Source organism: Rhineura floridana, chromosome 3 (assembly GCF_030035675.1).
Source record: "Rhineura floridana isolate rRhiFlo1 chromosome 3, rRhiFlo1.hap2, whole genome shotgun sequence".
NCBI classification, from domain to species: Eukaryota; Metazoa; Chordata; class Lepidosauria; order Squamata; family Rhineuridae; genus Rhineura; species Rhineura floridana.
In genome coordinates, this window is record NC_084482.1 from 56,735,618 (window position 1) to 56,749,755 (window position 14,138).

Consider the following 14,138-nt stretch of genomic DNA (forward strand, 5'->3'; position numbering starts at 1 on the left):
TATAATAATATAATAATAATATAATAATAATGATGATGATGATGATGATGATGACCCATGAGGCACAACCTGATCCGGGGGCTGCAGTTAGTGCAGAATGCAATGGCACCATTGCTGACATAAGTGAGACCCTATCAGCACATAATACCTCTGCTCTGAAATCTGTACTGGTTGCTGATTTGCTACTAGGCCAAGCTCAAGGTATGCTTTCCATGTTATGGGTGCCACATACAGAGCTTGGAAAAGTTACTTTTTTTGAACTACAACTCCCATCAGCCCCAGCCACCATGGCCACTGGATTGGGCTGATGGGAGTTGTAGTTCAAAAAAGTAACTTTTCCAAGCTCTGGCCACGTAGTACTTGTTCTGCTCTTGTAAGAAATCCTTTAGTGTGGCAGCACCTATGCTTTGGAACTCCCCGCCTATTGACATTAGGCAGGCATCTGCATTGTATTCTTCTTGGCACCTGCTAAAAACATTTTTGGCCAGGCAAGCCTACCCAGGCATGTAGAAGCTATTATGTTTTTATCAATTTTAACTCATTGTTTCTTTTTATTATTTTGAATATTTTAAAATACCTGTCTTTAACTGTTTTTTCAATAATTTTATTGTTTTAATTCTTTCTGTAAACTGCTTTGAGATATTTTACAATAAAGTGTTATGTAAATGTTGTAATTAAAATACATAAATAAAATTTAGGGTCACTGTGGCCCTTGGGTCTCTTTCCATTTTTAGGAACAAAGCAATCTGCCTTATATCTACTCAGGCTGTTTGGTGCCATCTACTCAGTACTGATGACATGGACTAGCATTGGCTCTCCAGGATTTCTGGCAATAGTCATTTCCAGAAATTGAATTTTGCATATTTGCATACAAAGCATATGCCCTACCACTGAGCTACCACCCTTCCCCTGTTTTTAAAAAAATCTTTTAAAATTGTTCTTTTCTATTCACTAATGAATGCACATCATATCTAGTGCAGATCCACACCATTTTCAATTCAGTAATGAATGCACATCATACCTAGTGCAGATCCACACCATTCATTTAAAGCACATTCAACACATATTTGAAGCACATGAATTGCACTACAGAACCACACACAGAGTAGCTGCCGTGGATTGCAGAGGGAGCTTCTTCCGCCCGCCCATTTGCTGGCTCCACCAACCCATCTCTCCTATCTTTTGAGGCTGCACGTGCATAGGGTTGCCAGGTCAGAAGCATCCCAAAACCTGAGGTTTGAGGGGCGGGCCCTAGTGATGTCATGGGGCGGGCCCCAGTGATGTCATTAAGCATGATACATTAAGCATCATTCACAGTTGATTGGAGCATACAATTAAAAAAAAATCTGATTGGAAATTAAGATAGAAATCTTAGCTAAAAGATGGAGCCTGGGTAGGGAACATTTAATCTAGCCTACTTGCTTTCAGCAAGAAGGGTTAAGTGCCTTCAGGCCAGGGCAGTCACCAGAAGGCCGCTGCAGAGACAAAGGAGCCTAGTGTTGTGGAGATGTTAGATGGGAGCTTTGGGGAGTAAAGATGGAGGCTCCTGAAGGCTGCAATTCTAAACACACTTACTAAGGGATTAAGCCCCATAGAACTCAACAGGACTGACTTCTAAGTAGATATAGTTTGGACTGTGCTGTTGGTAAACCTTGACTAGGGTTCTTCTGTAAACACATCCATATCCAAGCAGGGTTGGCAACCCCCTGCCTGGAATGCCCTGCCCTTATCTTTTAACGTGGCTGCTCCAAACATTTTTACAGATTTAACCCTTTACTTCAGAAACAGTAAGAGTAAGAAGTATCTTTTAAATTGTTCTTTTCAATTCACTCTTGAATGAACATCATACCTAGGGCAGATCCACACCATTCATTTAAAGCACCCATTTGAAGCACATGAATCCCACCACAGAATCATGGGAACTGCAGTTTGTTAAGAATGGTGAGAACTATAACTGTGAGGGGGAAATGACACTTCCCAGAATTCTTTAGGGGAAGTCATGCGCTTTAAATGCAAGTTGGATGTGCTTTACACATATTGTGTGAATCCACTTAATAAATTTTGCCTGCATGTAAATTGTTTTAATTAATTTTTCAAAATGGAAATGAGCTATAAACTGTAGTGGGTGACCATGGGCTACTCACCATCTCTCAGCCTATCTGCCCCTCAGGATGAAAACAATGGAGAACCATGACTACCCCAAGGCATACTTAAAATGTAAAGGAAGTATTGTACAACCATAGTATTCAATTGGATACTTATAGGGACACAGCATGACAAAACTGGATGGAAGTAACGAGTGGGGTACCACAGGGCTTGGTCCTGGGCCTAGTGCTCTTCAACATTTTTATTAACTACTTGGATGAGGAGGTACAGAGCATGCTTATCAGATTTGCAGATGATACAAAATTGGGGGGCATAGCTAATAGCTACCGTGGAAGACAGAAAGAAAATTCAAAGGGACCTTGATAGGCTGGAGCATTGGGCTGAAAACAGCAGAATGAAATTCAACAGGGATAAATGCAAAGTTCTCCTCTTAGGAAAAAGAAACCAAATGCACAGTTATAAGATGGGGGATACTTGGCTCAGCAATACGACATGTGAGAAGGATCTTGGAATTGTCGTTGATCACAAGCTGAATATGAGCCAACAGTGTGATGTGGCTGCAAAAAAGGCAAATGCTATACAAGGCTGCATTAACAGAAGTATAGTTTCCAAATCATGTGAAGTATTAGTTCCCCTCTATTCAGCACTGGTTAGGCCTCATCTTGAGTGCTGCGTCCAGTTCTGGTCTCTGCACTTCAAGAAGGATGCAGACAAACTGGAACAGGTTCAGAGGAGGGCAGCAAGGATGATCAGGGGACTGGAAACAAAGCCCTATGAGGGGAGACTGAAGGAACTGGGCATGTTTAACCTGGAGAAGAGAAGACTGAGGGGAGATATGATAGCACTCTTCAAGTACTTGAAAGGTTGCCACACAGAGGAGGGCTGGGATCTCTTCTCAATGGTCCCAGAGTGCAGGACACGGAATAATGGGCTCAAGTTGCAAGAAGCCAGATTTCGACTGGACATCAGGAAAAACTTCCTAACTGTTAGAGCCATACGACAATGAAATCAATTACTAGAGAGGTAGTGGGCTCTCCAACACTCGAGGCATTCAAGAGGCAGCTGGACAGCCGTCTGTCGGACATGCTTTGATTAGGAATCCCGCATTGAGCAGGGGGTTGGACTTAATGGTCTTATAGGCCCCTTCCAATTCTACTATGCTATGATTCTATGAAAATATTTATATAAGCATGACTATCAAATATGTTTATTATTTATACAACCTGTAAAGATATTTATAGTGCAATCCTATGTTTGTTTACTCAGAAGCAAGTCCTAATGTATTCAATGGGGCTTACTCAACCAGGGAAAACTGTACCCTGAAGTGATAAGGAACTCGTTCTTTTAACAAGTCTTTTAAGTTGAGACCTTATCCCTGTCTGCGTCTGTGTTGGAATTGCTTTTTAATATGTTTTTAAACCTTTTCTTAAAAAAATGTTTTTAAAGATGTTTTGTTTTAATATATTTTAAAGTCTGTTTTTATTATTTTTAAAGTGTTTTTAGTGCTTTTGTTTGCCGCCCTGGGCTCCTACTGGGAGGAAGGGCAGGATATAAATCAAATAATAAAAATAAATAAATAAATAAATAAATAAACTTCATTCATTTTTTTTAAAAATCAGTATTAGTTTCCTACATAATAAAAACTGTGATAAACCCTGCCTAATTTCTTTAAAAATAGGGTTGGAGGGAGAGAGAAAGATTTACAACACAAACACAAGTCTGCGCTATGTTTACTCACAAGTCCCATTAATTTACAGCACAATCCTAACCATGTCTACTCAAAAGTAAGTCCTAATGGAGTTCAATGGGGTTTACTCCAGGTACATGCTTTACTCCCAGAAATTGCTTTACTCCCAGAAAAGCAGATATTGGATTAAATACTTTCATATTTCATAGCCCAGGGTCTGACTCTTGGACAGAAGAGGGAAAAAAATGTTAAGCCATATTACTTACGCAAACTGCAAAAATCTTAAAGTCACCATTTTCTGATGTTCAGCCTAGGCATGCCTGGATCAACAAGTCACAACTCTGGCTTCATTGGCTACAATCCTGAAAGGGCAGGGTTACAGCCAGAGCTTTGAAAAGTTACTTTTTTTAAACTACAACTCCCATCAGCCCCAGCCAGCATGGCCACTGGATTGGGCTGATGTGAGTTGTAGCTAGAGCAAGGATTTGTAAAAAAAAAAAAGTTGTGTGGGGGGCAGTTGACGTTTTGGTGTATATCTCGGGAACTAGACCACCTAGAAACTTTTTTTTTTCTAAGTGAAGCTGAGAGTCTGGAGATTAAGGGGTGTTAGCCGGAGAGCCGGAGGGCCCCCCCAAAACCAGAGATTCCAGCCGAAAACCAGAGATTACACAACATGGAGGCAATTCTGGCCGGAGATGAGAAAGGCAAGGGTGGGGCCGGAGAGTCCGGCCGTTTGCCGGAGATCTGGCAACCCTACACGTGCAGGACTGCCGTTAACCAAGATGGCGGCTGAGGTTTCCCTAAGGGGCTGAAGTCTCCGGCACCAGCTTGGTTGATGGCAGCGTTGTTTGCGCACAGCAGCCTGCACAGCCGCAAAAGACAGGAGAGATGGAGCCAGTGAACGGGCGGGCGGAAGAAGCTCCCTCCCTGTGAGAGACAGGTAGGCATGCGTGTGTGCTGAGGCCTAGGGCAAGCTGGTGCCCAAGGGCCCCGGCATATCTGGCGCCCTGTATATATTTCATGGTAAGCCGTATTCAGAGGTGCTTTACCATTGCCTTCCTCTGAGGCTGAGAGGCAGTGACTGGCCCAAGGTCACCCAGCGAGCTTCATGGCTATGTGGGGATTTGAACCCTGGTCTCCCAGGTTGTAGTCCAACACTCTAACTGTTGTTAAGTTACTTGTTAATTTATGTTGGACACACACACAGTTCAGATGAACCATGGAGAATGATCATTATTGATTTTGCATGAGCCTGTCAGTATACAGTCTGTAGAAAATAGAAACAGTTTATATAGAGAGTACTAACTATTCCAGTTACTGTGCGTGAGTGCTGCTAACTTAATTTATGTGGACTTGCAGTAGTGACAAGACTTGCTCAGTATGCCCTTCCTAGCTGTACATGGCATAGACCACCCACTACTTGAGTGCAGACACACTTCTTTCCCCATTTGCACCACTGTATATGACATTGTATGGCCTAGGTGCTGCTGTGCCGTACACTTTGGTATATCTACCAGTGAGCCCTTTTTGATTGATCTTCTACCAATGTGTCCATTTAGTCATCTATTTGTACATTCTTATGCATGCATGAACAGTGATTTTTAATTGTAAGCTTAGGGGTCAACTGGGCACTATCATGAGGTTCATAACCTTTTGGTTATTTGTGGTGGTGGGAAACAAGAGCAATGGTAAAGTAGCACTCTTAAAATGGTAGCAGTAATCAGGCCTGGTTGCAGTTGTAGATACACTGCACAGGAGCACCATTCTGAAACCAAAACTACTTTTAAATGAATGTTAAATGAATAAAATGGCCGACAGTAAAGTCACAGAAACAATCAGTTCTTGTTCCAGTTGTCTCTCTCTGATTGATCTAGTCTCTGATTGGCTTCTTGGATGGTGAGATAGCCTCACTGAAAGGTTTAGAGAGTACAGAGCAGAAGTTCCCCAAACTGTGGTCCATGGACCACCAGTGCTCCATGAGCTTCATTCAGGTGGTCTGTGGCATGTCCACACTAAATATTTAAATTGATTTTTAATTATATTTTATTGTTACTTTATTATATTGTAATGTATTACAGCTTGCATTCTATTGAATTCAAATTGTAATACAATGAAAAACAATATAAGAAATAAAACCAATAAAAATGCAATTAAAAGCCATACACCATGCTGCAGTAGGCAGAAAAATCATTAAGTGGCCCACCAGGACCCTCAGCAATTTTCAAGTAGTCTGTGGGGAAGGACTGGAGTACTTGTCCACTGACTGGTCAGTGAGCTGCATTATCTGACTACAGCGTTATCTGACTACAAACTCCTTTGTTTCTGTTCCAGTAAATTAATGTTTAAATAAAAGATTTGATTGGCCAATTAACCAAGTTTTTATTAAGGATTAGTGCTTTGCCAACCTTAGTAAGGATGCTGAGCAGGTATTGCTTCTCCATAGCACTAATCTTATGAGAGTTTTATAGAGGGCAAACTGCATTGTGCTAGGGATATGTTTGAGTAGAAGAATCAATTGAAGGAGGAATATGAGAGACCCATCTTGAATTATAAGAAGGGAAGATTCTTGTATTGTAAATGTAAATCCTTTGATTATGTATACAAACCAGAATCAAAACAAGAAATGTTGCTTCAGTTTAGCACTGAGTGTCCAAAGAGCCCTTAATTGTTCCTTTATTGGCCAGATATTTTGATTGCCTTTCTTAGCTAGAGACAGTTTTAAAACAGTTTTCTTCCTGGGCGTTTTCTATCCTGGTTCACTGTGCATTCTCAGCTAAAGCTATATGAAACCTATGTATTTTGCATAAACTTGCTAATAAGACCTGGATATCCTTCACAGTTTTTTGGTGGTTTCCAACCTGATGTCTAGCTCTTCCACATGCTATCATACATGAGACGTCTTTGCCCTGATCGCAGGGCTGTGGAGTCGGTACACCAAACCTTAGACTCCAACTCCCTCTATTTTTCTACTGTCCGACTCTGACTCCTTCATAAATGGGAAATGTATATTAACTAGTAATAACAAATTTACTGTAGTAAAAAGGTAGCACAAGGCATTTCATCACCACCACGTGAATCATCAGGCTAGATTGACAGAACATAAAATATATTTATTTGATTAAAATTTCTGAACAAGAAAACTTTCCTAAATTCCTATGAAAGTTTGTATTTTGAAGCTGGAGTCGGTACATTTCTACCGACTCCGACTCCACCCAAAATTGCTTCCCACTCCACGACTCCGACTCCACAGACCTGCCTGATTGTTTTCTTTTTGCTTGCAAATTTTAAGCATCATCTCCATAACATTAGAGTGAAGGGTTCCCAAACTGTGGTCCTTGGACCACAAGCTTCACTCAGGTGGTCTGCAGCATGTCTACATTACTGTTTTCAGAATGTTTTTAAGTGTTACTGGTTTTTAGAACATTTTTTAAAAATTGCTTTGTTGATATGCTTGCTGCACAGGGCTCGTTCAGGAGGAAGGGCAGGATGTGGATTCAATACAAAAAAATAATACTGGTTTTTAATTGTATTTTTGTATTTCTATTGTATTACTTTTATTACCATTTGAATTCTATGGAACGCCAATTGTAGTGCAATAAAATACAATATAAGAAATAACAGAAGCAATAACAATGCAATTGAAAATCATGCAATATCTATCACAGCGCATTACAATTGTTACAAAAGGTAGAAAAATCATTAAGTGGTCCACCAAGATCAACCATTTTCAAATGGGTGGGTGGGGGGAATGTTTGGGAAGCACTGCTGTAAACTACGGTTTGTACCCATAGCTACTGATAGTCAACTTAACTACAGTAAAAGTTGTTACGAACAGTGCCTTACAAAATGCATAACTAAACTTGTGAGAGCATAGTTATGTTAAGTGTACTTTGAAATTATTATTATTCATTCTTATTAATTATTATTATTAATTGTTCTTATATATCAGCTTTTACTACTTCCCCTGAGATTCAAAAGTTCATACAGTGTAAGAAACTATAGCAAATAACTTCACTTTTCCTTCCCAGCAGGAAGGAACCTCCCATATCATTGGGCATCTTCCCACTACCTCCAGGAGAGGCACTTCTTACACCTGATAATCAGAGAGGAACAGTGGAAACTCCTGGGTCAGACAATTGGAAGTTCCGTGAACTAAGTCAGCCACGTTCCCGCACCAGCCTAAAGGTGTGCTAGTGTTTTAATTTTTCACATCTGGAGAGTTCTTACTAATGTTTTTTATGATGCGTTGCATGTGATTTAAACCTAAATCCCCAAACTATCTTTCTCTAGTTCTTAATCTTCTAAAAATGAGAGTCTTTTCAGGTGAATTCAAGGTGAGTCTTCTTCCGTTACATGTTTTGATGAGTGGGTCTCAGGCTGCACTGAATTATGGGAAACCCAAGATCTTGATTCTGGCTTCCCAGATGTACTATTCCTCTTTTAATTAGTTTTCTAGATGGGTAGAGTGCTTTTTATAACATCTCCATTTCTTTTCTCTTTGAATTAACTAATATTTCAAGCTACAGTTTTCTGTTAGATGGGTCAGGGTTATGTTTTAAGTTTTGCAACTAAACAATACTGTTCAGACAATTCTTACCTAGTATCTAACAGATGGTTTCATGCTTGTTAAAGAATATACATGCGGCTGCAGCCAGTGATATGCCTTTTACTCTTCAAACAGATCTGTCAAGGCCATAACATTGTATCCTCTAGAAGTATTTAAGATATCCTTTCTTCTGGATTGTACAGTATCCACCTAGCAGGCATTTATTGAGTTCCTGAGTGATTTATTAAAATCCTTTGAGTATGAGTTGAAAGTCCTTTTCATTTTAAATCTGTAAAATTCTTTAGGCAGTTCAAAACTGAAATCTTTAAGCAGTTATAGCTTGGGATTGATTATCCACTAACCAAAATGTGATGTATTTCTTCCATATCTGTGTGTACTGCTGTGTGGATTATGTGCAAGTCAAATTGCCTGGTGAAGGGACATCTTTCACTCGTGCGATGTTGTATAGGTGAATTCTGAAATGCAGTGAGACTAAAATACCACAGAGTAAACTGAGAAAAAATGCCTCTAAACTTTTGCCAGATGTTTATCCTTTGGTCTAGTGTGCTGTTTGCTCCATGTCTAGGATAGCTTTGTGCAAGTACATTCTGTGGCCCACACCACCCTTCAAGATCCCATGTAGCATGGGCCATGATCAGAACATAAGAACATAAGAAGAGCCTGCTGGATCAGGCCAGTGGCCCATCTAGTCCAGCATCCTGTTTTCACAGTGGCCAACCAGGTGCCTGGGGGAAGCTCTCATGCTGCTGCATCCCTACAGAGTATGTGTTCCTCACCATTCACAACTCTAAAGTTGGCTTATGTATGTGAGGAGGAACGGTGGCTTTTAATTACATAACAAAGTATTATGAGCATGGGGGTTGGGATGGATGATTCCTGTGGGTCCCCCTTCCAGCCTCTGATTTGGAATCCTATGCCCTGGGGGCTGGCTCTGCTAGCCAGATGAATCTCCTTTGTTAATCAAATAGAGTGGCCAGGTAAAATGATGGGATTATCGGTTGCCCAGCAACTGGTGAATGGTCCAGGGAGACCCTTTTGTCATTGAAACTCTTCTGGAGAGCGTTCCCCCCCCTCCTGGAGCCCAGCAGAGGCTTGTAGTTTGTGTTGTGTCTAGAGAATTGCTGGGAACTGGAAGGCAGGCAGAGAGAGATGGGCTCTCTGCACCATGGTATTTGGGGTGCCTCCTGCAACCCAGATGGAAAAGCTGGATATTGGACTTGCTGACGCATTAAACCTCTCCATCTTGAGCTCAGGTTGGAATGTGTGTAAATAAATAAACCATATTTCATAAAGACACCGCTGTCTCTGCTGATCTTCTTCCCAAAGGAAACTAAAACCTGGAAGAGGGCAGGGACCCCCAGAAGTCTCACTGCTTGGAGATTGGGGGAGGCGCGCAACAGTATATTGCACAATTAAAGTAGGAGAAATAGTGGTAAGTAGTTGGCTAGAATGTATAATCAAATGTAGGTTTTACCTGGATTACAGAAGGTGACAGTAAAAGATAAAACACTGTAGCCTCTTTTGTAAATTCTTCAGACTAAATGACTGGGGGGGATACACCCTCCTAACCTATTACCAAAACATATTCTCAGTAATCTGTTGCTAACTTCTGTATCTATACTACTTGATATTCCATTCTATCTTTGTTCTGCTCTTTCCCAAAAGAGTTCGGGCAGGGGTCTACTTAGTTTTTGCCCTGCTTGTTTTATCCTACCAATTACCCTGTGAGAGTGGTTAGGATGAAAATGTGCTAGCACATAAAGCTAAGCCGTAGTTCATCTCAACCATGGTTTGTTGAACAAACTATGAGGAGTCTTACAGACAAGCAAAAAACCTGCAGCTTGTTTCTCCAAAAATTAGTTTATTTTCCTACTGCTCTTGTTTTGTGCCTTTGTAGCTTAACAGAAAAGGTCCTCAAATATGAAAATGTATCACTGAACACCAACGTCAGGATCATTCAGACCATGGTATTCCCGATCTCTATGTATGGATGTGAAAGTTGGACAAGAAAAAAAGTGGATAAGAGAAAAATCAACTCATTTGAAATGTGGTGTTGGAGAAGAGCTTTGCAGATACATGGACTGCAAAAAAGACCAATAATTGGGTGTTAGAACAATTAAACCAGAACTATCATTAGAAGCTAAAATGATGAAACTGAGGTTATCATACTTTAGACACATCATAAGAAGACATGATTCACTAGAAAAGACAAACATTCTGGGAAAAACAGAAGAGAGTAGAAGAAGAGGAAGACCAAACAAGAGATGGATTGATTCCATAAAGGAAGCCACAGACCTGAACTTAAAGATCTGAACAAGGTGGTTTATAACAGATGCTATTGGAGGTTGCTGATTCATAGGGTTGCCATAAGTCATAATTGACTTGAAGGCACATAACAACAAAGCTTCACAGATGTCTGGGGTGGGGTGACAAAATAAACCATAAAGAGAGACTGTCAGGTTAAAACATAACACCAAATTAATAAATAAATAAAATGAACCACAGTTGGTTAGCCAACAGCAAACCATAGCTTCACATTGTGGCTTGTTGCCAGAAAACAAAAAGTGTTTAGTTGGCTGGGGGCAATGTTCAAACCATACAGTGGGTGGTATTCAGTGCTAGTCCTAGTCAGAGTAGACTTGATAAACGTAGGTTCTTTAATTCCAGTGGGACTTGGTTCCTGAGTAGGAGTTGGTTGAATACAACCTTTTGGCTAAACGAACGATGGCTTAGAGTTATGTGTGACCCAGGCTGTTGGCTAGTCCAATAAACTTCATGGCTAAGTAGGAATTTGAACCCAGGTTTTCCGCTGTTCTGACAGATATTCTCTCTGCCTACGCTGCATGGCTGTCCCTCCTGCCCTAGAGGAATGGGTCAGGGTGCAGAAGTAAGGAAAAAGAACCCAGGATCTTTGGGTCTACAAAAGATGTTGCAAAACTTAAAATCGTCCTTCCTTTCTCATTAATACCCACAGTCTTGGATTAGGCATTCGCTAATATTTGCCCAGACAGTTGGATATTTCAGGTGCCAGAGCAGCAATGCAGCAATTGCAGTAGATCAGTAGAATTCTAATTATGAAACTGGGTTAATCTGCTTCTTTGTTAAACTATTCAAACTAAGCTCTGAGGTTTTCCTTGGTCCTTTTCTGTTGGCAGTCAGTCCATTTGTACTGAGTTTTTTTGTCTGCTAAGATCAGTTGGTCTGTGTGCTGCATTCTTTCCTGTATGCAGCTGGAATACAGAAGTTAGGAAATGTTTAAACAAAACCAAGTTTTTATTGCACTATAATGGGGAGCTCTGAACTCACTTGGTAAGGCTACAGTTTCCTCTCCATGAGTGATTAGTTGATGGCTAAATTATTAATGAGTGTTGGAACTACATGGGTTTTTTTATTTGGAAGGGTGGGTGAAATCAGAGAAACAATCAGGAGGGGAGAAGGATGGGGGAGGGAAGCAATTGCCCTGAGTACTTAAAACTTTTTCTACCAGTAGTGGTTAAGGTGCTGGACTATGACCTTGGAAGACCAGGGTTCGAATCCCCACACAGCCATGAAGCTCACTGGGTGACCCTGGGCCAGTCACTGCCTCTGAGCCTCAGAGGGAGGCAATGGTAAACCACCTCTGAATGCCGCTTACCATGAAAACCCTATTAATATGGTCGCCATAAGTTGGAATCGACTTGAAGGCAGTCCATTTGCATTATCCTAGCTGGGGCATGTTACTAAATGATATTAGGCAATCGTAGTATGGCCTTGCCTGGCAGGCAGAGCATGATGGTGATGCTTATATTTGTGTTCTTCAAGAGTGGAGTGTGCAGGAGTGGTGGGAAACACTGGTTCTGGATTGGAAGGTTGCAGTCCTAGACCTAGTTCAGTGTGCCTAAAAGCACGTGTGAAACTGATGGTAATTGGAAAATCATTTTGCAATAAGAGATATCTGCTGTTCAAAGACCAAAGGAGTGTCAAAAGGGGGAAAAGAGGTCCCTATATTGCAAATATTCCTGGTTTTTGTTCTTTGATAACTGTTGTTCCTATAGGTGTACCTACATTTTCTTAATGGTTATTCAAACAAAAAGCGGGGGGGGGGGAACTACCACAGAATGAATTAAAGCCTATGAGCTACTCTAGTTTTTCCAGTCCACATATCACAACTGGATAAGAATGGCTTCCATGAGCTCCTGTATCGCAATAAGATTAATGTGTGGCACAATGTGTCTTAACTGCCACTGTGTTATAAATGTCAATATACCTACATGAGATCTGAGTCTGACAAAAGTTTAGCAGTCCTTTGGTCCTTCATATATGCAGGACACATAAGCAGTCCTGAGATTGCTGTGTTTCTTACATTCTTAAGAGCAGCTATGCCCCAAGCTCCTTTGAAATGGACACATTAATAGGCAATCTTCAGTCTGCCCTGCACATTGTTTACTTGTAAAATGCCATATACAGATGCACAATATATGCATGCAATAAACTCACATTTACCACATGTGTCATGGAGGGAGGGCTCCGTGCTGTATATAATCTTCTAGCAAAATACGCATTTGCCCCCACATAATCAATTTTGACTCTTTGCAGGCTCACCTGGGGATTTTTTGCATTGTAAAGCCATCCTGTTTTGATTTGGTTTTAGTGGCCAGGGTAGGTTGGGTGGGAGACATTGAGGCTTTGTGTTTGTGCTTGTGTGTGAGTGTGTGTATATATAGAGAAGGAGAGAGAGAGAGCTTTGCTTTTATTTTAAAATTTTATCATTTGTCTTCGGTCTTTAAAATAGTTTTGATCTTCTTGAAATAAGATGGAAAATCAATCCCTATAAATGCATGCTGCTATCAATTTATTAAAAAGATGTTTCCTATGAGGTCGTATTTAATAGTGTTTAATGGTTAAAGTGGTCTTCAAGTCTCTGCAGCCTCAGCGTAAAGCAGAACCTAAAATACAATAAATAGGCAGTAAGCCCCATTTAACTTAGCAGGGCTGATTTTTGAGTATACATATATGCTGTCAACCCTCAACTTTGTTTCCTCATAAGCAGTTTTAGAGGACGTTTTGCCTTCTTCCACAAATGCATGAAAGTATGAGCTCTCTTTGAATGGGCTGATTAAGGATATAAACATAAGGCAGCCTGTAATCTCCAAACTGTTTATGTTTAAGCCATAAGGAAACTTATCGAGTGGGCAAAAACAGTTTGCTAAAGGGACTGTGTTCACAGAGCACAAGTCTGGAATCTAGACCAAGCACTTCAGTGTTAGGAAGGCATGTCAGTAAGTGCCAAGGAAGTTGAGGGTGTGGAATTAAAATTCTATAGGCCTCCAACTTTAGTCAGAACTTTGCAGACACAAAGGGAGTGATGGGAATAATGATGTGAAATATGCTGCAGAGAACATGTACAGGGTGTGTTTCAGAATGTTCTGAGAAACCTGTTGATGTTCAACCTTTTGGAAAACTACAGATAGATAGGCATATGTGTGTAACTTGGGTGTTCTTTTCGCAAGTAATTGAGAAATGTGTTATGCACGCCTTAGAAATTTTGCTGTAAGAGTGAGGTGAAAATTTTCTGTGGCAGAGAACTTTGGACTTATGCTTGTCCGAATTTCTCTCCAAGCAGCCACTTGCTTTGTTTTGTTTTTGCTTGGTTTTGTTTTACTTTGTTAATAAAGTGCCTCTGGCAAGATCTAGATTTATACACAACAGGAAGCGGTGCTTTCTTCCACAAGGGACTAAAGTCAGCTAAGCCACTCAGCAGGCAGGAGCAAAGGAAAACAGAAAACAACCTGTAGTGGT

The 14,138-nt window shown here is 40.7% G+C and overlaps 1 protein-coding gene across 5 annotated transcripts in view; it reads left to right on the top strand.

Moving 5' to 3' along the window:
• Positions 1–14,138, top strand: part of SPAG9 (sperm associated antigen 9) — a 150,358-nt gene that overhangs the window by 61,344 nt on the left and 74,876 nt on the right. For 3 of the 5 annotated variants that reach the window (XM_061616000.1, XM_061616002.1, XM_061616003.1), the window contains one exon: positions 7,825–7,978. In XM_061616000.1, coding sequence (XP_061471984.1) covers positions 7,825–7,978 — 154 coding nt within the window. Of the gene's footprint in view, positions 1–7,821; positions 7,979–14,138 lie in introns of all 5 variants that reach the window. The other 2 variants (XM_061615999.1, XM_061616001.1) reach the window with 1 other exon arrangement.